General features: G+C 37.3%; 1 protein-coding gene across 2 annotated transcripts in view; it reads right to left on the bottom strand.

Annotated features, from left to right (window-relative positions):
• LOC121295112 (transmembrane protein 131-like) overlaps positions 1-24,865 on the bottom strand; it is a 54,931-nt gene that overhangs the window by 5,912 nt on the left and 24,154 nt on the right. For both annotated transcript variants that reach the window (XM_041219521.1, XM_041219530.1), the window contains 24 exons: positions 22,169-22,292; positions 20,818-20,934; positions 19,617-19,721; positions 17,972-18,049; positions 16,057-16,207; positions 15,427-15,485; positions 15,151-15,256; positions 14,805-14,910; positions 11,489-11,636; positions 11,154-11,324; positions 10,698-10,764; positions 10,100-10,217; positions 9,687-9,756; positions 9,346-9,455; positions 7,965-8,028; positions 7,372-7,505; positions 6,959-7,101; positions 6,441-6,627; positions 6,027-6,212; positions 5,472-5,621; positions 4,775-5,360; positions 4,360-4,484; positions 4,003-4,166; positions 216-404 (listed from right to left, as the gene is read on the bottom strand). In XM_041219521.1, coding sequence (XP_041075455.1) covers positions 216-404; positions 4,003-4,166; positions 4,360-4,484; positions 4,775-5,360; positions 5,472-5,621; positions 6,027-6,212; positions 6,441-6,627; positions 6,959-7,101; positions 7,372-7,505; positions 7,965-8,028; positions 9,346-9,455; positions 9,687-9,756; positions 10,100-10,217; positions 10,698-10,764; positions 11,154-11,324; positions 11,489-11,636; positions 14,805-14,910; positions 15,151-15,256; positions 15,427-15,485; positions 16,057-16,207; positions 17,972-18,049; positions 19,617-19,721; positions 20,818-20,934; positions 22,169-22,292 — 3,458 coding nt within the window. The remainder of the gene's footprint in view (positions 1-215; positions 405-4,002; positions 4,167-4,359; positions 4,485-4,774; positions 5,361-5,471; positions 5,622-6,026; positions 6,213-6,440; positions 6,628-6,958; positions 7,102-7,371; positions 7,506-7,964; positions 8,029-9,345; positions 9,456-9,686; positions 9,757-10,099; positions 10,218-10,697; positions 10,765-11,153; positions 11,325-11,488; positions 11,637-14,804; positions 14,911-15,150; positions 15,257-15,426; positions 15,486-16,056; positions 16,208-17,971; positions 18,050-19,616; positions 19,722-20,817; positions 20,935-22,168; positions 22,293-24,865) is intronic.

Below are 24,865 nucleotides of genomic sequence, written 5' to 3'. Positions count from 1 at the left end.
GCTAGTCAAATGATTAAAAAATATTTTTATATTAATAAAAATAAAGTTTTTTTTAAACACAATTTATAAATATAAAATTGATTTTCTTTCCATCGGTAATGGTTAAATTAAAATGTTAACTAACTTCCAAATATGAAAAGAACACAAAATGTGATAAACAGCAATTGTAGTGTCGTGGAACTATAACAATGAGAGTGACATAGACATCAGTTTACTTTTAGCTGTGGAGGTTGTGCAGTGCAGTTTGGTGCTCTTGTGGTCCTTCTCTCCATCCAGGCTGCTCCAGCTCCCCCAGCTCTCCCTGCTGGCTCCCACACTACCTGACGAGCTTCCCGAGTCTGAGCCAGAGTCTGAGAACAGCCTCCTGTCCAGGGACTTCCGTCTTGGGTTTGTCAAACACACAGCTACATGGGGGAGCAACAACACTCTTAAATATTCAATACACAGGGCTCAGTTGCAGTCTATGCAAAGCTGTTTTTTATTCACGTTTAAACCCTTCTTCAGGAGAGGCTGCCCAGATTTTGTTTGTTTATTGGCTGAAAGGTCAACATCTGATGAGTTACACAGAATACTACTCCCCACTTGACTTTATATAAAAATAAATACATAAAAATCATGAAAAGCATTTTTTTGAAGACCTGAATTATTTCATTATAAATAGTGTATAGCACATAAACAGTCACACAATGCAGTTGTATATTAAATATTCTCCACCGTTAAATCAAACGGTACTTTGCTTGCTGGCTTCTTTGCTCTCCAATACTATTTGCAATTGCTTTTCGCATTATTCATTTTAATATTCACTGTTTAGATTGCCACTTTTTCCCACCATAGGCTACCAACTCCTCTCAACACAACAAAGCAGTTGTGTCCTGGCCGTTGATGAGCAAGCCATGCCTTAAGTACTTAGAATGGTGGCTTAGAAACACCAAAAAGAAAAACGTTATACCACAGTAGAAAATGTACATTAATTCGAGATGTTGTAGTATTTAACAATAAGCTTTCATACGTATATTTTACACAGTTCAACCGAACATTGCCATTTAATGTGTTTACCACGGTAAAGAGGCTTGCGTTTCTAAGCTTGAGAAATTGACATGAGTGGAGTATTCCAATCACAACACCGCACACTTCTGTTCATCTGATGCATCATGTAGATAACAGATACAAAATAATGCCTTTGTTAAAATCCCGAAAAATGGAATAGAATATGCAGACCGTGGAAAAGGTAGCGGTAAACTTGGAGCATACAGATATTAAATAAACCTAAAGACATGTCATGGAAAAAGATGTGCGTCTTTATGTCTTCTTACACACAAAGTGAGCACAGTGATAGAAAGTCTGCCATTTTCAAGTATCCAATTCATTATACATCGGTCCCTACAAGGTCTGATAAGGTACAGTAGGTAATGTTTTATTCTACTAACATCAGCTTGGGAGGGAAAAAACACATACACTGGTATGTAATGTTATATTCTGCATAAAAGAGTTGATCAGTAAGTTCCTGCTAGATAGGTTATTAAAATAATACATTCAGTACAAAACAAAATCAATTAAATACAGATAATTAGAACATAAGTTTACAAACAATAGGAGGCCATTTGGCTCATCTTGCTTGTCTGGCTATAAGTAGCTTATTGATCCCAAAATCTCATCAAGCAGCTTCTTGAAGGATCCCAGGGTGTCAGCTTCAACAACGTTACCGGGGGGTTGATTCCAGACCCTCACGATTCTGTGTAAAAAAGTGCCTCCTATTTTCTGTTTTGAATGCCCCTTTGTTTAATCTCCACTTATGACCCCTGGTCCTTGTTTTTTTTTTCAGGTCGAAAAAGTCCCTCGGGTCGACATCGTCAATATCTTTTAGAATTTTAAATGCTTGAATCAGGTCGACACATAGTCTTCTTTGTTCAAGACTGAACAGATTCAATTCTTTTAGCTTGTCTGCATATGACATGTCTTTTAAACCCGGAATAATCCTGGCCTATCTTCTTTGCACTCTTTCTACAGCAGTAATATCCTTTTTATAGCGAGGTGACCAGAACTGCACACAATATTCAAGATGAGGACTTACTAATGCCTTGTACAGTTTTAACATTACTTCCTTTGATTTAAATTCAACACTTTTCACAATATGTCCGAGCATCTTGTTGGCCTTTTTTATAGCTTCCCCACGTTGTCTAGATGAAGACATTTCTGAGTCAACATAAACTCCTAGGTCTATTTTATAGATTCCTTCTTCAATTTCAGTATCTCCCATATGATATTTATATTGATGTTTATTTCCTGCATGCAGTACCTTACACTTTTCTCTACTAAATATCATTTGCCATGTGTCTGCCCAGTTCTGAACCTTGTCTAGATCATTTTGAATGACCTTTACTGCTGCAACAGTGTTTGCCACGCCTCCCTCCTTGAATCCCTACTGCGTTCATGCGGGACTTTGTCAAAAGCTTTCTGAAAATCTAAATAAACCATGTCATATGCTTTGCAATCCATTACACTATGTAACACAATTTTTGGACCTGGGTAGTAAGTGTTATTTCCTAATTGCTTATGCCTCAAAAGTATAGAAAATGGCTATTACTCCCCACAGACTTTGCTTTTGTGACCAGGACAGTGATATTTTGAAATTTACCTATTTCCAATGAGAAAACGGTCTTTTCATTCACATAAAGTCATATAACATATGAATCCAAATTAACATGTATTTATACTAAAGTAATACAAAAATGACTACAAAAGATTTAGAAGTGAGTAGTTTTTCGGGATTTACGATTATACTGTAAATCACTTTCACGAATCAGCCCCCAAATGTAGTCTCCCATCATGTTCTCATTATACTGTCCTTGGTAGCGGCGTTCAAAGTCCAGTATATCCTGGTGGAAGCGCTCACCTTGCTCCTCCGAGTACGCTCCCATGTTCTCCTTGAATTTATCAAGATAAGCATCAAGGATATGGACTTTGAGGGACATCCTACAGCCCACTGTGCCATAGTTCTTCACCAGAGTCTCAACCAGCTCCACATAGTTATCGGCCTTGTGATTGCCCAGGAAGCTCTGAACCACTGCGACAAAGCTGTTCCAAGCCGCTTTCTCCTTACTAGTGAGCTTCTTGGGGAATTCATTGCACTCCAGGATCTTCTTTATCTGTGGTCCGACGAAGACATTGGCTCTGACCTTTGCCTTAGACAGCTTAGGGAAGAAGTCTTAAAGGTACTTGAAGGCTGCCGACTCCTTATCTAGAGCTCTGACCAATTGTTTCATAAGGCCCAATTTGATGTGCAGTGGTGGCATCAGCACCTTCCGGGGGTCCACCAGTGGCTCCCACTTGACGTTGTTCCTCCCCACAGAGAACTCGGTCCGCTGTGGCCAGTCCCGCCTGTGGTCGTGCACCTTGGTGTCCCTGCTGTCCCAAAGGCAAAGATAGCAGGGAAACTTGGTAAAACCGCCTTGGAGACCCATCAGGAATGCCACCATTGCAACCTCTTGATGCCATCTCAGAAAAATGCAGATATGTATCCACTTAGGCAGCTGGAACTAAACTGAACTGGTGTGCTTAAGGCCCCTGTATTTATACTACTATTTATATTACTGGAAAGTAATAGAAGTTACTCCAAGTTTACTCAGCACTGAATCTATCTGGAATGTTCTGGAAAATAAGTAAATTTCAAAATATCACTGTCCTGGTCACAAAAGCAAAGTCTGTGGGGAATAATAGCCATTTTCTATACTTTTGAGGCATAAGCAAATCTGTGCAGAACTACGGAGAATCTGCGCTACAAGAACTCGACCACTGCATGCTTATTTGTCCAAATTACAGATATAACGAGAATACTTTTCATAGCAAGACCAAATTAAAGCACTGTGGAACAATGGTTCCACTATTCTCAAGGCATTTACAGGCAAATCCAAAAAAACCAATCACATTTAAGGTTTTAAGGTTAATCAAGGCTTTTCAAGGTTTTCAAAGCCCCGTACGAACCACGTATGTATGTTTCCCTACCATTCGGCATCTGCTTGAGAGGGCTGTCCAGTTTTGGGCATGATGTCACAGGTTCCTGTTTTCCATTTAGGCAGCGATTTCGTGATCTGTTGAAATTTCTTGGTTCTTTGCGCTCAAGATCTCTGTTCTTCTCTGTGGACACAGCAACAGTGTGTTCGGGAACTCTAAAACAGAGAGATCAAGGTGAAGACTATAATTACTACAAATATCATGACAATAATAACAATAAAAATCGACTTAATACCTTGCTAAAAACACTGTACTGCAAAATGCAGAAGACCAATAAAACAAAGTGAATACATTCTTATTGGAAACTTAAAAGGCCAGAGAAATGAGGATATCAAATTGTCCACCTACCCAACAAAAACCGGAACCTTCCTTCTGTTTTTCCCAGAGTTCCTCCTTGCCTTTCCACTTGCAGCTGTGGTATTAAACTCCACTCTCTCCTGAGGCTTTCTCTTTAACTGTGCATCTTCCCTAAGCTAAACATCAATAGAAACATTGCCAGCGTCAAGACCTAGAAATATCACTACAGCAAAGAATCAAAATAATGTAACGTGAATGCAATTATGTGATGATTCTGCTGCAGTAGCAGACTGGAGTAAAGAAGAAACTGTGCCACCTTCTCAAACAATACAGTATTCCAGTGCTATCCTGAATTACAAGGGAGATCATTTGGTTTGTTTTTCAATCTTATGTATTTGCATTCATAAACCTGTACAATGAATTAAAATATGTGCAATACGATGACACAAATGGAAAAGCCACACACCTCTGCGGTGGAGGCGTCCACTTTTTCCCATGGCTTTTTTCCCATAAAAGGAAACAAACTGCTGCACTGTTGTATTCTTGGGACTTGGTTGTTGAGCAGTTTCTCCTCCAAGCTGCAAGCGTAGAGGACTGGTGTGCTGCCTACGGTCTCTGTTAGATTCTCATTGTGGTTTGAGTGCGTTTCCATGGGAACCAGACATGCTGTCACCTCCCCCTCGTCTTTAGCACTATGGTAAGGTTCTTTAATACATTGTGCTGATTTTTCTGGCAGGGCCGCGTCTTCGTCAGTGTTATTATTGCAGGTAGTTGGGTCCTGATCCATGTAGTCACCCAGGTTGTCCACTTCTTTCACTGGCAGACACTCTTCCTCTAGAGCAGTAGCCACAGTAGTAATGGGGTTCACTTTATATTTACTATAATACATAGAAACCTTGTGTTTCTTCTGAGGCTGAGCAGGTGCCCCCGAGTTCTTTTTTGACCCATTCTGGCTTCTGTTTGGACCATTTACCACGGCAGGAGACCCTTTTCCTTTGCCTTTATCTGATGCACTGCATGAATCGACAAATGTCTTGCAACTACCTATAATCCTGTAAATTAAAAAAAAAAAAAAAAAAAAAAACAAACAAAAAAATGTTTTTTAATATAAATGTATAAAGTATGTTACTACCACATCTCCTCCTAGTAATTACACTTCTTACCTAGCGGAACTGGAGCTGACTGTATCAACAGGGCTGTTGTCTTGAGTTAATGCAGAGTCGTGATTATGTCTGGTCCCTGGTGTGAAAAATTCAGTCAAAATGTAGCGGGCTTGACGACAGGCCATCCAACACACCCCACACAATGACAAGCTGTTAAAACAAAAGCAGCAAATTAACTTCAAATCCCACTAAGCTTAATGTATTATACATGTACTACAATTTGAGGCATATGACCATGTTTCAGTCTTACGAAAGCAGTGCTCCCTTTAAAACGATGTAGTCAGGAAACATGGTAAGAGTCTGTGCATTTTGTGTTCTGCCAAATAACGAGAATACAAGAGCAGGTGTAATGGCAATGTTGGGCAAATAGGAGCTACTACCTTATAACAGTGTTATAAAGAGCAACAAGGGAGCACTGTAATATCAAAAGGGAAACAGAACAAAAAAAAAGTAAACAATTCAGACATTGTTTTACACTAACCCTTTGCGTATGATATTTGAGTGAAATCCTTCACTCAACCCTCAGCTCAACTTAGACGCATTATTTTGTCTTACCATGTGATGATGATGGTGACCACCCAGAAGTTCTCCTCCCAGCTGGGTCCTGGAACCACCAGTGCACACAGTGGCAACATGTGATGAGGGAGAGTCACATTAAGAGTGAAGGAGAACAACGTGCCCCGACCTGTCACAAGGGTCAGATCTCTGAACACCCTGGACGAGGTAAAATCTGGGGTGAAACTGGGGAAAAAGGAAGAGCACGAGACATTTAATCACATTCTTAAAAAAAAAAAAAAAAGAAAAAGGAGTACTTCTCATACACCCGAAAGCACTTTACAAAGTTAACCGCACGATTTGGAAAATGTGACAGCACTCTGCAATGTTTAAATGACCCTCTGCTTGTTTCAAAGGACCTGTTTCAGTATGACAGTGTATCACTGGTAAATAATAAAGACATCCTGTACGTACGCAATGCTGATTTCACGGGAGGAGTTGTAATCCATCTGGAATGAATGACACTCCAGTACTTCAAAGCCAAAACCTTGGCACTTGTATCCATTGATGTTCATTGACATCACTTTTAATGGCAGCTCTCCTGCATTTTCCACTTTAAAGCTCTTCTGAATGACATATGATGGTTTGTTGTTTTTCAACCCTAGACCGGAATAAAAAAGGAAATGTAAATTGTTTGCAAGTTTGCCATGATTTCATCTTATCTATGTGGACAACGCAGCCTTGACTGCAATGTTGAGATGAACGAAGATATTACCAGAACATAAAGGAAAGTGATTTTGTGTTTGTTTGCATGATGCTTTGCTAGGCTAATAATAATAATAATAATAATAATAATAATAACAATAATAATAATAAGTCATATTACATTGCCTCTATATAAGGGCTAGTTACACATTGAGGATACTGTTTATTAACCACTTGGCCTCTGTATACTTGAATACAAATGCAGGTATCGGTATGGCGGCCCTCACCGTTTCTACATTCCATGAGTGCAGACTGCGGGAAGTTGAATCTAAGCGAGGCCCCTGGCCCTGGCAGCTTTCCTCCCACTCGCAACATCTCTCTGGCACCTAACCCTTTCACAGTGACCATGTCAAACACTGTCAAGTTATTCCTGATTAGAAAAAATACAAGCACATTTAAAAATAAATAAATAAATAAATAAAAAATAATAAATCAAAGGTTTTTATTTTTAAATTGAAGATTGCAAGTTACCATCACACTTTATGAATCATTGTTTAAAATCTAATCTCCCCATCCAATCACTTTTTTTTTTTTTTTTTTAAATGAAGTAATGTTCTTAGAACTCCTAAAGATAATCCCAAACTACAGATTCAGTCGGTATTTCACGATTAGGAATACAGCTACTTGTGGTCACAGTCACCTTATCAGTATGATTGACGTTACGGTTTTATGCTCTGCTGGTGTAAAAATGACACCAATTTCCTTTGTCTCCCAAGGTTGTAAATGGATCTGTTGCACTCGCTCCCCAGCCATGCTTTTAATGTCACTGGTATCCTGCATTGCAATATTTAATAACTGTTAGATACATTCCTGTAAGGTCCCATTTAATTTGCTAAAGCCCACATATTTTTTAAGTATATATTCTGCTGTACTACATTAATAAGACATTGGTCCCTCACTAAATTCCTTATCATATTATACTTATATATGATATTGTTTACAATAATTAATAGTTACAGATGTTTAAAGGAAATCTATCAGCTTCAATAAAAAAAAAAAAAAAAAAAAAAGTTTTCATACATAGTAAAAACTGTTTTTCTATTAGGAAGATAAATACATTTCTATTAGAAAGATAAATAATATCCTAAACAAGATTTATCACAGTTAGTCAGCATTTCTCTAGACTTACAGTATTTATAACTCTAAAGTGTGACAAATACAAAAATTAATCTTCAAAAGGGATTAAGGGATCAGACCCTGCAATATAAACTGACAAAGATAAGCTATACATACCAGATTTTTTTTCAATGTGAACTCGGTTGTAGTGACATTAACAACTAGTGGGTTTATCTTGAACCTTAAAGAAAAAGAGAAAACATTGGTTTAATAAACACCACACACACAATGCTGGCCTGCAGGCATTGCAGTAAGACCACTTTATTACAAGGATGATGGAATTAGGTTAAATGCACACACTTGTATTTCACTCAGGTGAGTAATGTAGTTGTCTTACTTGATTGCAGGTCTTGGAATTTGTCCATACTTCTTTGTTTGATGTAAAGGTATTCTGCATCTATCCATCAATGTGATGCTGATCATTACTGGCAATACAACATTACTGAAGGAATGCTTTTATGTGTATTAGTTGACTCTGCATTTTGGCAGTCTGTATGATACAAGTGTTTTCACAGCTTGACTACAATTTCTTTTGTGCTTTTATGGTGCAGTTCTATTTATTTATTTGTTAATATTCAGGCTACATCATTTACTTGATTTAAAATTAATTTCTGCTATTTAAGTGATGTAATATTGTAACATGTAACAATATCCAATTACATGTGAAGAGGTGATCCGAACTCAGAGCATTATTTATTTATTTATTTATTTATTTATTTATTTATTTTTTGGCCCATTATTTTTTATTTATTTTCCCCCCAATCTGGAATGTCCAATTATATTTTTCCTCCTCACCGCAGTGAGTCCCCACACAGCACAGATGTTCTGAGGGCGTGTGAGCGTCCTCCGATCTCACAAGCCTAAAACCACATTCGCTTTTACACCAAGCAATCCGGAGCAGAGATGGGCAGGCTACCGATCCAGGAGAACAGAAATCAGACCTGCTTTTTATCCACTCTGAATGTGCTTGGAGTCTAGCCAATAGGGTTCGCCGTTGAGCGATAAGGAGGAGGAGTCCCTGCCAGTTTCTCATCCCCCACCTTGAGAGCGTCAGAGCCAATGTGACGCCACCTTCTGAGTCCCCAGCAAAGTTCAGCCTCTTTGACAGCCTGGACGCAAACTGGTGCCATCCAGGCTGTATGGCTCATCCTGCGCTCCCAGCAACAGAGGTTTAACAGGATAAACCACTGGGGACCCCTGAATCAGAATATAATTCAATCCTTATAGACCTCATTCTACGTAGCACTATTAGCTCATGTAACTGGAACTGAATTAAATGCACAATGGCAGGCTTTAAATATGTGAAACTTTACTTCAACATATATATTTTTACTAGCAACACCTATTTCAAAAGCAAAGAACCACACACTAGATCATACAGTCTTGTACCACACATTTTACAGTAGACTAAAATACACATCAATGTGTAATTTGTCATTATTGGGTCTAGACTGGGTTAAAATGTAAGAAATACATGACCATTAAAGCCTATAATTACCATTTTGTGAGTAAATCCAGGGCTCCTAAGGGATACGGATATAAAGACAGTGGAAGAAGTTGCACAGCAATTGGAGAAGCCGACGGGTTCTTTAGTGTGAAATGCTTCATCTGTTTGGTGGAAACAACAATTTACACTGTATCAGTGTTATGTTTAGACATTGTCAGAGTCCTTACTTTAACAATTAAAGAAGTTGGCAAATCAGAATCCTTTTCTATGTTTAATATGTTTTGTAAGTAAAAACAACATATTGCCATAATATTGCTTGACATAGCACTGGAATTCATTGACCCCGTATTTAGATTCAGAAACTGTTTATTATATATTATATATTTCCAGACCTTGCTGTCATTGACCAGAGTAGCAGCAAAGTCCATTGTGACACCACTTTCCATTGGTAGTCGTGGCCAGCTGTAACAAACAAAATGTAATAAGCGTAACAGAAAATCTAACTTCCAATAAGGTCTTCCTTCTACCTACTTTTACAGCTGCAACATGTAAAGCAGGTCATGTACCCACAGGGATTCTTAACCCTTCTCTCTAACCATACCAGTTAACAAAATATACAATTAAATAAAATCATATTTCCCATAGTCTACACTCTGTTGCAGAATGCACATCGTCAGAAATAGAAATACAACTCCTAGTGACTGCACATAACCATTAAAAATGCTGCAAGTCAAACTCAATAAACTTTTATGTTTGCCAGTAAGCTCAGACTCGACTAACTGGAGGTTTCTGACATTTGAATTACCTGCAGGTCTTTAGGTCCTTTCTGTTTTGCCACATTTTGCACAATTCTGTAGCAAGACCGGTGTCTACCTTCCAGGTGCTGGAGTCCAACAGGAGGCTCTTCTGCCACTGAGGAGCCGCTGCCACACCAAACAAGCCAACAGTAGTGATGCACAAAACATACCATTAAAATGCACAAGATGGAACAAATTATTATTATATAGCTTAACCAGCTTAAACTACATTTTTGTCTGCGTTTTTTTTCCATCACAGACATAGTAATTAAACATACTGGATTTTTTTTTTTTTTAATACATTACACACACAATTAACACATATTTTAACTTGAAAGTGTCATTTCATCACTTAAACTAATGTCACACCATCTCTCTTTTTTGTTTTATTTTACCATGTCAACATTCTTCCGATTCTTTTCAGTTGCTTGATTTATGTGTCACAGCAAAGAGTGCGCCACTGTCAAGCGCAGGCATACAGCACCTAGTAAACGTGCAGAGGCTTATTTTATTTTCGGTCTGGTGTGAGATGGACGCTGTGTGCGCTACTCCACAATGCACCTGATAGGATAGGATTTGACAGGAAATATTGAGGGTGCATTTTACCTGCGGCAGGTATCCCTAGGAGACACTGATTATCGCACTCTGCACCGGCCTCAATACTTGGATCCCCCTGTTGGTGATAAAAAAAAGAATGTATGAATTGTGAAATCTGACTTATCAACTCCTTGACCAGATCAACTAAAAAAGTATGTAACAGACATATATCCTGCCACACAGCTGTAAATACAAAACCAGAGATATACCAGAATACCATGAAAAAGTAAATCTCTGTGACCTACATTCACCATAGTACCATGGAATAACGAATGACATACACGCTTACAAATGTGCTTCAGAATGACCTGACCTAGTTTCATACCACATCTAGATATATGTAAAAACATACATGTCTGCAGCATTTAGATGTGCAGCCAGTTTAGATCAACTTAACAAATATAGGAAAATATGTATTACTTTTATTATACTTTATTATGATAAAGCTATGGGCAATAAAAGTACCTCCGATATGGTGGAACTAATCTGCAGTGGTATCTCCAAAGAGAAACCAGCGCTAGTGACCAGGACCAGACTGGTCATCACATTCACTGGAGCATTCCTGGCTGTGAACTGCAAAGAGAACACCTTCCAGCAACCAGGAGGCAGCGTCACTGGACCACTGAAGTTCACAATCTAAACAGAAGGAAGGAAATATGAATACATAAGTATATAGTGTGAATTCCACATATTACTCCAAATTGTGTTAAAACACTGACAAAAAAAAAAAAAAAAAACACAGTATGCAGTATGAAAGCAGAAAGATTCCAATAAAATCAGAACTTTGGACATAAGTTTACCCTGAATAAGCCTTCGACTTCATGGGGCCTGATGACATCATTTACAGTGAAGCTAAAGTCAAAGCCATTCGTCAACCAAATGTCCAACAATTCTCCTCCATTCGGTTTCTGCTTCATGTGAAATAAAGCTGGAGGTTCATAGCCAGAACTACAAAAAAACAAACAATATTGAATGCTTTTCCAGATCATGTACCGGTATACACTGATGATGGTTCAGGGCAGGGAAAGCAGGGAAAGGGGCAGCCCAGCAAGTTACAAGTACAAGAGTAACGTATACATGAAAAGATGAGTACTTCAGAAAAGTACTACAGAAACATAGTTTAGAACTGTAAAACCTCCCACTGCCAAATCATTATTTACCCGCATCACAGAGATCATCACAATCTTTGTCAGCGTCTTTCATGTGAGAACATTTATTTAATTTTAGAGCCGAGTCTTTAGCACTGCTGAATGTTTTGTCAGTGGGTGTTTACATTTATGGATGGTTGAGAGTTCACTGTGTTCAGAGTTTAATGCGTCTATTCTGTCACCGCATAGCTATGCCGTGTTTTTAAAAAGCTTGGTAATACCTGAGTCATCATATTAGTTTTCGTTAAAACATCCATATGCATTCAGACTGCTTTAAACCACATTAAATTGCTATTAACACCTGCTTCAAACTGTAAGGTACTAGAGGCACTGAACTTGATAATGATTCAGAGGCACAGCAACAATTAAGTAATAAGAACATAAGAAAGTTTACAAACGACAGGAGGCCATTCGGCCCATCTTGCTCGTTTGGTTGTTAGTAGCTTATTGATCCCAAAATCTCATCAAGCAGCTTCTTGAAGGATCCCAGGGTGGCAGCTTCAACAACATTACTGGGGAGTTGATTCCAGACCCTCACAATTCTCTGTGTAAAAAAGTGTCTCCTATTTTCTGTTCTGAATGCCCCTTTGTCTAATCTCCATTTGTGACCCGTGGTCCTTGTTTCTTTTTTCAGGTCGAAAAAGTCCCTTGGGTCGACACTGTCAATACCTTTTAGAATTTTGAATGCTTGAATTGCCACGTAGTCTTCTTTGTTCAAGACTGAACAGATTCAATTCTTTTAGCCTGTCTGCACATGACATGCCTTTTAAGCCCGGAATAATTCTGGTCACTCTTCTTTGCATTCTTTCTAGAGCAGCAATATCTTTTTTATAGCGAGGTAACCAGAACTGCACACAATATTCAAGATTAGGTCTTACTAGTGCATTGTACAGTTTTAACATTACTTCCCTTGATTTAAATTCAACACTTTTCACAATGTATCCGAGCATCTTGTTAGCCTTTTTTATAGCTTCCCCACATTGTCTAGATGAAGACATTTCTGAGTCAACATAAGCTCCTAGGTCTTTTTCATAGATTCCTTCTCCAATTTCAGTATCTCCCATATGATATTTATAATGTACATTTTTATTTCCTGCGTGCAGTACCTTACACTTTTCTCTATTAAATGTCATTTGCCATGTGTCTGCCCAGTTCTGAATCTTGTCTAGATCATTTTGAATGACTTTTGCTGCTGCCACTCCTTCTACTTTTGTGTTGTCTGCAAATTTAACAAGTTTGCTTACTATACCAGAATCTAAATCATTAATGTAGATTAGGAATAGCAGAGGACCTAATACTGATCCCTGTGGTACACCGCTGGTTACCACACTCCATTCTGAGGTTTTTCCTCTAATCAGTACTTTCTGTTTTCTACATGTTAACCACTCCCTAATCCATGTACATGTGTTTCCTTGAATCCCAACTGCGTTCAGTTTGAGAATTAATCTTTTGTGCGGGACTTTGTCAAAAGCTTTCTGGAAATCTAAATAAACCATGTCATATGCTTTGCAATTATCCATTATCGATGTTGCATCCTCAAAAAAATCAAGCAAGTTAGTTAGGCACGATCTCCGTTTCCTAAAACCATGTTGACTGTCTCCCAGGACCCTGTTACCTTATAGGTAATTTTCCATTTTTGATCTTATTATAGTTTCCATAAGTTTGCATATAATAGAAGTCAGGCTTACTGGTCTGTAGTTACCTGGTTCAGTTTTGTTTCCCTTTTTGTGGATCGGTATTACGTTTGCAATTTTCCAGTCTGTCGGTACCACCCCTGTGTCAAGAGACTGCTGCATGATCTTGGTTAGCGGTTTGTAAATGACTTCTTTCATTTCTTTGAGTACTACTGGGAGGATCTCATCCGGCCCAGGGGATTTGTTTATTTTAAGAGCTCCTAGTCCCTTTAACAATTCTGCCTCAGTTATGCTAAAGTTATTTAAAACTGGATAGGAACTGGATGACATGTGGGGCATGTTGTCAGTATCTTCCTTTGTAAAAACTTGTGAAAAGTAATCATTTAATATATTTGCTATTTTTTTTTCTTCATCTACGATTTTGCCATTTGTATGTTCGCTTGCTGTTGTAATATTGGAAAAACATTTTGGAATTGGTTTTCGCTCCCTTAGCAATGTTCATTTCTATTTCTCTCTTGGCCTTTCTAACTTCCTTTTTGACTTGCGTTTGCAGTTCTGTGTACTCTTTCTGCGTACTTTCTTTTTGGTCCTTTTTTAATGCTCTGTAAAGTGCCTTTTTTCGCTGAATATTTTTTTTAATTGATCTATTAAACCATTTTGGCAATTTAGTTTTACATTTAGATTTGTCTACTTTAGGGATATAATTGTTTTGCGCCTCTAGTACTACATTTTTGAAGAACAACCATCCTTCTTCTGTGGGTGTTTTCTCTATTTTACTCCAATCTACTTCTGTTAGTCTCTGTTTCATACCTTCATAGTTTGCTTTTCTAAAATTGTAAACCTTAGCTCTAGTCATTACTTTTGAGGTTTTAAAAAACACTTCAAATGAGACCATGTTGTGGTCTGAGTTTGCCAGTGGTTCTCTGACCTCTGTTTTAGTTATTCTATCTTCGTTATTTGAAAAGACTAAATCAAGGCATGCCTCCCCTCTAGTCGGTGCCTTGACAAATTGTGTTAGGAAGCAGTCATTTGTTATTTCCACCATTTCTTACGCTACAAATATATTTAAGCAATAAATGAAGGGTGCCACATGTCCAGGTTTGTATGCTTGCAAGGGATACAGTTGTCTCTAAGTACACCCAATATGCTTTCTACTCAAAGCTGTGGAATTTAAATCAGTATATGCGCTGTTTGTGTGCCGAGTCTCAAAATGGAATCACATTCAGCGGCCGGCTGTACTGCGAATTTGGAATCCCGATGGGAGCGAAAGGCAGGGATAGATTTCCCTTGTCGCACAGTTACCAATTTACATGTATCTGTACATGCTTACTTACCCATCTGTGATGAGGAACGCTGGGTATGTTTTCAATGTGTAGCTGCCTTCGAGTACCTGCAGACTGATTTGACCCAAGCAATTGCTCTTATTATCACATGAGTTAGCTGAAAAACCAGACATGTAAACATCTTATAAACCAATCCAAAAGTGCAAAAATCATTCTGGGTGGTGGTATAATTATTAATCCACTTACAAATACAAATCTGCTGAGGGGGGCATCGGCTCAGACAGAACCTTTGGCCTGATTTTATGTCATCAGCATTGTCAAATGAACCAGAACCAAATTAAAAACCGAATAAGAAACTTTCTTTAATTCGTGGGTGCCACTCAGACAATACACATACCTTTAAATACTACCGAGGCAACATGTGTGAAATTTGCTGCAGAAGCACTCAATGGCACAGGCTCAAATTCTACAGTGCTTTCAGTCTTTGAAACAATTTGTATTTCCTAAAACAAAGACAACAAAGTAAAGACCATCATTACAAAGATTAACATGACAATAATCTATGCATGTTAAGTGAATCCAAAATCTAAAAAAGAACTGCAAGTGCAACAACAAAAATAAAAACTACAACTTAGCGCAGACATTCAGTACAAAAGAAGAACTGATTTCTTACCTTTACATGCAAATGTTTGACTCCTGAATTCAAAATATAAATATTGATCTTTGGCACCCCTGAAAAAAGAAACAGCAACATTTAAAACATTGTCAATTTCTTGAAACTAACTTTTACATGGGCAGGCTTTAATGCATACATTGTTCATTGTTCACAGACAAAATTAAAAAATGCAGCTGAAACTAATTTGTTTGGACTCCTGTATCTTCTATATATTCTTTTAAATTTATTTGAACTATTGCAATTTTCCACTAGAGGGCACTCAATTATCTCTTTAAACTATTACATGTTTCAGGACATAACTTCAGACTGCACTTCTGTAGAGAATTACAATAGAGGAAATCTAACACTACTTATTTCCTGTTTGAAAACTGCTAACAAAGTTTTAGAAAAGCTTGTTAATTAAGAAATAAAATAAATAAATACAGACAGACATTACCTGAACCCTAACTGAAAATCCTTCACAGCAATACAACATTGCTGATTCCATGCATGACATTAATCACTTAACTAAAAATGTCACAACATCCTATTCAGATTTTGTGAATATTTAGTGCGTTTCAGAAGGTTAGATTAAAATTCCACTAAAATGAATGTTGTAGAAACCACATAATAACCTAGTATACTTACACAATCCATTGTCACCTGTTGGTATTACAAGCAGCACAGAAACATGTTCCAGTATGTACTGCTTCAGCTTCTCGAACTCTTCATGTTTTTCTCTTTTTTCAGACAAACTGATTTGTACCATAAGCTTTTTGTCCGTTACAAAGGAGAACCCCTGGGAAATAACAGGAAAACATTCCAGTCACGAAAAAAAGAAAAAAAAAAAGGGGTTAAGGCCTACTTCACTATACAGTAACGTCCTGCCGAAAAGTTACTACAATTGACAGAGTGCCTATGTAGTGCCTGCTTCATGGCGAATTTGTCATTTATTTATCTGCACCTTGGTGCAGTCAGCCATGTTCGGACATGAGACTTCTTAGACCAAAAACTCTCGATATAATGGAGGAGATGGGCATTGTTAATCGTATGTTCATATTAGGGCTGTCAAGCGAATAAAAAATGAATCATGATTAAGCAAGAGATTACAAAAATGTTAAATCTCAGTTAATCTTGATTTTAATCACTTATTTAATTGATACAATTACTGCACCCATCTAATTTATGTTTATTTTATTACTGATGCTATTATTATCATTATCATCATCATCATCATCATCATCATCATCATCACCCTCAAACAATTCAGCATTTGTTGTTAAATTGTTTGAACCAACTGTATTGAATGTCCATAATAGTAAATATCATTTAAAATTAAAATGTGGTTATTGAAATAAAACAAAGCTACAATGTTATCAGGTGTGCAGTTAGTAGCTACCGAGTTTGCAACAGCACTGGTTATGGTATCGTACTGAGCTTGATTCATGGGTTTGCCGTGATCCTGAATTTCTAAAAGAGTACTCTGTCGAAACTGACAGGCTTCATTTGTTGTTGTATTGTTGTTGTCTGTAGCAGAAGAATTACTCAAAAGTGCATTTTGAAAGTGAAAGCATTTTTTACAGCACGCAGGTGGTACAACAGACTAGATGCACTTCTGGGATAGTAGAACTCACTTTGACAAGTAAATTATTTCTATCCAACAAATTGTCAGAAAGTTTTTTAAAAAATAAACCTCCCACTCACAAGTCCTTCAGTTTGAGGGCTTGTTACATAATGCAATTCTGTGACCAATGCATAATGCAGTTCTGTGATTTGATATTCTTTTCATTGTTCGTGCCTACAACTTTAATGCCTTTAATGGTATTTTCAAAATGTCCTCTCTACTGCATTGACAGATAAGGATCATTGCCCACAATGTCAAACAGGTAACGCAGCAATAACAATCCATGAGTCCCCCCCCCCCCCCCCCCCCGTTTTGTTTACATGCCATTTTGTAACGATGAGGTGCACTCGTCAAAATCAAAATACAAAAATGTAATGACATGACGGTGGTTCTGGAAAGATTAAATAAACCAATCAATGTCCCTCAACACTCTCGTGATGACAAGTTGCTTTCTTACAAAACAGTACTGTATCGATTGTGAAAGAATCACTATCAGTGCCAAGAAGGTGTTCTTTTAAGCGAAGTTCCTGTTCCTTTAGCTGGAGCATTTACAATGAGAAAAATCTGTTTTGCCACAAGGGTGTTCCCTAAGGTGAAGTGTTCTTAGGAGGTATTCCTATACGTGGAGACTACTGTATTTGAAAAAAAAAAAAAAAAAAATCTGATTTGGAAAAATCTAAAAATTCAGAACACCAAAACTCTTCACTTCTTTTTAAACGCACCCCCACCCTTTTGAAATCTTGGATAACACGTTTGTTTCTGAAAAAATGGCAAAAAAAAAAAAAAAATGAGCAGATTCTGAATTTTTTTAATTTCCCTACAACCTATTACTTATTTTATCCTGTAACAGAAATAACAGTTTGTCACTTTTTCTGTTACATTTAGAATATACCACAGGGCCTAGCCGATCACAGATTCATTCTGTGTAAAGACTCTCACCTGAGAATATTTGTAGCTTTTATTCAGTAAACTGCATTCGAGTTGTAGTCCCAGAATGCTGGTATCAGATGCATATTCCTGTACACACAACAAATTCTGAATTAGTTGCAGCTCTTCCAAAGTACTACCGGGATACTGGAATTTTCTCGCCCAGTATATTAGTACGCTGCTAATGGAGAAGAAACCAGACAACACAACATAGGCAGGTAAGTTATGGGTTTGTTCCTTAAAGTGTGTTATCAATGGACTATAAAGAGCGAACCGCACATTCAATTGTGCTCCAAAACGTATATATTTGATTCATAAAAACTTCACCAACGTTTTAACACAAAGATACCTTCGTCATGGACTATAGACTATAGGGTGTGGAAATGAAAACGGTCAACTGTGAAGAAAATGGAAAGTCACATATATATCACATATCCTTTACCCTTAGCGGTCCATTTATTCAGTGCTTCTCAGGCGCGTCGGGTCCAATTTATTTTCCCAAGTGCTGTTTATTTTACACGCACTGTTCAATTTTTTTTTCAGAGTAAAACAGGTTTAAAAGGCAATGCATAGCAAAAGGACACTCAGTACTGCATCTCCAGCCAAGCCCCACCCCTTGTTCGTACCTCTTCATAGTCATGCATACTAATAAATCCTCTCCCGATCACTCATTTTTATCACCGAACTCCTCAATAATGCAATCCAAGTCATTATTTTATTACTATAACATCTCAAAAAAACTCAAATGTCTGTGATATTCTTTGAGCGCTGGATGCGGAAGCAATTATCTTCTTTGTTTGGGTCCATGTTTTCTCTGTGGTGCAGGGGCTATGTGTATTGCAAATTTTTTTTTTTTTCGGCTTCACTCTGCTCCTATTGGTCTCACTCGGCCATTGAAAGGTTTTCTAGGCTTTTTTCGGAGAAAAAATGGCAAAAGACCTGTGCTTTTCATCTTTTTGACGATGTCGGACAGCGTCCGACATCGGACTGGAAAGGGGAAATTGTAATGTCGGACCTGATATGACATAGGGTTAAAGGGTTAAACATCTATCCTGTCAAAACCCTCTCACCTCCCCTAAAGCAGTCAATATGAAATCTATTACTGTGTCAGCATAGCCACAAAGAAATGGCGTCCAAAAACATCACCATTTAACTAGATTTGTTTTTTTTTTACAATCTATATGTGTCCTATCATTTTGGGTCACAGGGAAGCAGCAGATGCAAATTACAATGAGCAATTTCACACAATAATATTGTGCTTTGCATGAAAAAAAACAAGTATGTCAAAGAGATACACCCACTTCAACACCTATAAATATGAAATCAGAGCCATCAGTATCACGAAAAAGTAAAAATCACCACGACTTGCACCCACCAGGATTGCTTGTAACTGCAGTTTTCTGCTTTGTATCCAACAGCCACTGACTTCCTATACAGATATCTAGATGTAATTGGGCAAACTTCCAAAAACACAATCCCCACAGAAGTTCCTGCAGGTAGATCAACATCAGCACTTGCTGAGTGCAGTTGTCAGCTGTCACAGGCTACCAGATATGCAACATTTCTACGCCTGTAGGAACACTTAGGAAGTCCGAGTTAGGGTGAATGTTGACTGAAATCTTAAACAAATTATAAAAAGTGTACTTTAATAACTTACCTGCGTTTGTGTTAACTGTATACTTTGTATATGTGGAAAAATTAACACATTGGGATTTTTCTGAGTCAGATTCGAGGGACCACTGGATACCCCAACTCCAAATATCTATATATTTAAAATAAAAAAATAAAAAATCACAAAATATTATTACTATTATAAATATTAGTACTACTATGTTTGTCCTGAATCATTCAGCAATACAATTGCTAATGGTAGCAGATGTAAGAAGTGCTCGTTTAAATCATTAAAATACTCCAAAGGAATTTTTTTTACGAAACACTGACACTGCTCTGTTTCATATCTTTGGAACACAAAAGGTTCTATAATCATTTAGACCGATTTGTGACAGTATGGGTTCCAGGTTATGTACATCTGAAAACACTTATAAGTGGGATTTCAGATGCAACATGGAAACCACTTTGTCAAAGTGGCCTCAATAATCACATTATCCCTGGTTTTATTAACTGTAGATCCAGTGGTTATAAATTCATCAGCACATATTATAGTAGACAGAAAGATAATTGATGATGCAGAGGAACACACTAGAGAGTAGAATCTGAAAGAGGTGATTTAACGTGAAGAGATTAAGAACACCACCTGCCGAAGTCATAGGTAATATAATGGTTTTGTTTGACTAGTGCTATCTTTTGATCTTTATGCTGTCTAAATAATGTGATAACATTGCCATTAATCAAGCAGAGCCTTTTCAGTACAATCACCAGGACCTACCGGGAGATTCAGCGTCCACAGTTTGTATAAACAGGTAACATCATTTGTTTCCCTTGAATTACTTAAACTTAATCAAGAAAGTCAACAAAAGGAATAACACAGTTATGCAAGTGCACTTTACTCCCACTAGCATGACATTTGTAATTTCACACGATATAAAAGGCTTCAACTGGTGTTCTCTGTAGAATGAACAGAGCCCTTGATTTATAAAACAGCTTTATCTAACTTTTAAAAGCACTGCTTGGTAAAGTCTATATTAGATATAATCCAACCTTGCAGTATTAATAAGGCAGAAAGGCTACTCTGAATATCCCGGTATAGGAATCCGGATGAAATAATGACAAAGGAAGCTTAGAAGTTGAAAACTTTTTCTTCTTGCCTTTTCTTTTTTCTTCTTCATAGTTGTCACACATTGAACCTACTTCTATCCAAGTCTATTGAAGCTCTATACAGGACGGGCAGTGTTACTAACCTGATATGACAGAACACCATGAGAGGACGTATTTATAAATAATGAATTTTCTACATTTCCTTCTTCTGTTGGCAGGAAGATGACCCTAAATGAGGTTTTTCCTCTGGGTATGATCACCTGAAATAGGTAAGCAGAAACTAACAACTAACATTTGGAAAATAAATCATACGACAAAATACTATGTCCATAAGAGCAAGCAAGTGGCATTTAGGAAAAAAATAGGTTAAAATGCATTCAGAAACAGGGACAAACTATTTGAATTAAACTACGTATAACAGTGATTCTGATTAAATATAAAACCACATCCATTTGTGTTTTTAAACCATTTAACGTGGAGATTTATTTTACAGAATGTGTTACGTTAAAGACTTGCAAGGCTTCAACAAGATTCTCATTCGTACCAGACATCTTGTTAGAACAAGGAAATTCCCTGGTTCCCAACAACCACACTCTAATTACGAGGTAAGAGAAAGCACGCTGGAGCTTCTTTTTAAATCACTGTGTATACACAGCTGAATGCAGTATGGTTTTCTTTAACATCTATAAAGAAACACTAGATGATTTGACAAAACACACAGGATTTCCTCGGAAGGCTTAATTTACTGGTGTTTGTTTGTTTTTGTTTTTTTTAATGAATGTATATTAGAGATGAAAGTGTTGAAAAAAGTGAGAATAAAAAAGAAAATAAATAAAACACTCAATCAGATTAGATGGTGCAACACTCAACCCTAAAATTGTAGGTGATGCAAAATGTGCGTACGTAACATTGCAGTTATAATGGAAGGCCTACCCCATCACCATTAAAGATTGTACACTATTTACTGAGATTACGCAACGTCCACTGACATTCAAGTATATAAACAATGCTATACCTTGATGTAATATTACTGATTACTGCTTTCAGTTTGGAGCGATAAATAATCTGGAATTTATCTCTGGAATATATATATATATATATATATATATATATATATATATCTCCATTTGGAAAACCACGACAGTAAATTGTTCTTTAATTGTTCTTTAAGTCATACGAATGCTGCATTGAATGAACGACAATCAAGGTTAACTTGAGGCATATAACTCATCAAGAGCTACATAAATATATCAAATCAATACATTTTCTTTAGTGGGTGTAATACACTAGTATATTAAGTGTATACACTGCAACCTCTGGAATGCAATCGTATTCTAAATACTGAACATTAAACCAAAACAATTTTTTATAAAAATTAGATCAAATTGAAACCTTGCTTTATTTTTTAACTTACACCCTCCTGTCCCTTTTCCATGCGTATTCCTGCTGCGAAGGATTTTACAGACGCTTGCGTAAAAGAGAGAATATACTCACCCTTCTCTGGAATGAAGGCATGTGAAAATGTCTGCTAGATGTAAATACTGATATCAGTGTCACTGGCAGCTCCTGGCTGGGGTTGTGCACATATATTGTTTCTGCCCTTGGCAGACCCACAAGCCTACAGAAGGGAAAAAAAAAACCCAAGGAGTTTATGACACACGTAACACTGTTAATAATTTCACATGCACCATGCACAACAGGATTTGAGGATTATAAAAGCAAAAGAGCTATAATGTGCTTGCAAATGTATTCCAATGCTATCTTTATACTGTACCTAATTTAAAACATAGTTAATTGGCTCATACAATTTTAAAGCTCTATGCTTTATTTGTTAAATAAGCATGCCTTACAAAAAAAGGGAAATGCTCAGTACCATCTCATGTCTAAATGGCATGCATTATTCATACATTTCAAGTGTCACAGGCCAGCATGATCCACCCACTCGTGATATTTCTTAATCTAATATTTTTACTAACTCCACTTTGTGAACGCTGGCATATCTTGTTTCAGAATAATAAAGCAACTACATAATTGTTTAGATACGCTGCAGACTGAGTATAGTTCAAGCTCTGGGTTTTCAGTTGTAACTGTGTTACCACATGATCCCAGTCAGTTTAAAGTTTCCTCTACCAGGTATGAGGCCTGTCTCCTCCTAGGATGGGAGGACCTTTGGTGTTGAATAAATTAACCTTTGGCGGCAAAAAGAAACAAGAGCTGGTTCAGCAGTTATATCTTGGGAAGAAGCACTGCAGGGAACTGACTTCAAAGTGGAGACTGGTTGGCATTAAAGGGACACTTTATATATCATCTACAGTTTTATAATACACCACCCACTCAATATATCGCGGGTGTCGAGGTCCAATATAAATCCACTATATAAATCGAGGGCCGTGATATAGTGAGAGACCCACAGAAAAACAAATAGGCTAACAAGTACTATACAACCACTCCCTCGTTTTAACGGAAGCATCAGGGTCCAGTATAAATCCTCTACACAATCTGCTTTTTCTCATTTTTTTATATAAAAAGAAGCACACCATTTAAATTTGTACTGCAGAGGGTAATTGCTTTGCATCAATTTAAGTCTGCAATTAACTTTATGCATCTTCCTCTCCTTTCTCAAATGCACACCTGCTGCACTGAAAGAATCCATTGCCAACATAAGAGGCTTGTTGCTAGGGAGCCAACATCACTGCCCTGTGATTTGTGCATTGCCGCCACACGTGAACACCTCGTTCCCTCGTTCACTGAAACAAACGCTTCAGCAAGTAGATATTTAATTTCCTTTGTGTTGTTGTGCGACGCGTGTGTATATGACAGTATGATATTAATGCTTTGTTTTTAATTGTTTTGTATACTTTTGTTTGTGATGTGCAGTACGAAACAAAACAAACAGTAATTCTAAGTGAAATTGTCTATGTATATTGCAGCAAAGGCATGTGCAGTTAGACTGTAAAAAAGGGGAGCCAACTCCAGCACCACGATATATCCGAATCCGCAGTATAGCGAGGGCCGGTATAATGAGGGGGAGGGTGTATTTCAATTCAGCTGCACACCGTGTGGTCATTTTTAAACCACTCTGCTATCAGAAGTAGTTGAAAATGTACCATTTTGGCGTGCTGCTTAAGACAGACTTTAAGAACAAGAAAACCCTGTCCTTCATACTTTAATACAGGTCCTTCCGTTTAGTAGCACTGTAAATACAACACTAAGCATAAACAAAAACAGTAGCTAATGATGGAAAAGTCCCCCCCCCCCAACACTGTGGATGTATCTCTTCTGGTACTGGAATGCTTGTTACCATTGTTGCTGTTAACTGACACAGTTCTCTTCCTCTGCATTGTGTGAAAAATGTATTATTATTATTATTATTATTATTATTATATATTAGAGTACATCAGGTTTCCTTTAAAATACCGGCTATACCAAATTTCGAGGGACTGGCAATAACAATCACCTTACCAGTCTAAGCCAAATGCATAGTGCCATTTTTTGTCATGAAATTCTACTATTTATACAAAAAACACAGTGAATCATTCATTAAAATATGTAAATAAGAGTGATTCAAATAAACACATACATTTTGACATTTCAAACAATCAGACATACATCTTCCCCTTTCCTTGCTTTTAAAAATCACTATACACTTTATAACCCATCCTTAGCACCAATTAAAATGAAACGACTGTGAGTCTCCCAACACATAAAACACTGCAAACATCAATTAAAAACTAAGCTGATATTTTAAATGACTCACTTTGGATAACTTACAATTACATGTAAGTAAATATATGCTTATTAAACATTAGCTAACATTATGAAACATCTGCAGTATATAGCATTACATAAATTTTTCAATACAATTTCATATCACTAGCAAGCAGGTGTGATTAATCAATCATGTAGATCGGATCATTAATCGATCAATAGAAAATTTCAGGAATACAACTAAAATAAATAAATCGACATTTCTGGAAAGGTACTAACAGAACATAAAAACGTAATTGCAGTGGTTGTATACAACATGTTTGGTCTGGTTTTCACAATGCGAGCTGAAACAGACATTTACAAGTGTCAGGGTGGAAGCCCAAGCAGCATATTTGGCCAGTCAATGGTTTGCATGGTGTGACTTATAACCACAAAGAATGCTTATGAAATTGGTTCACATGTGGAAACCTTTTCTAAATCTCA

Source organism: Polyodon spathula, chromosome 2 (genome assembly GCF_017654505.1).
Source record: "Polyodon spathula isolate WHYD16114869_AA chromosome 2, ASM1765450v1, whole genome shotgun sequence".
NCBI classification, from domain to species: Eukaryota; Metazoa; Chordata; class Actinopteri; order Acipenseriformes; family Polyodontidae; genus Polyodon; species Polyodon spathula.
This window is presented reverse-complemented; position numbering and strand designations above follow the sequence as displayed.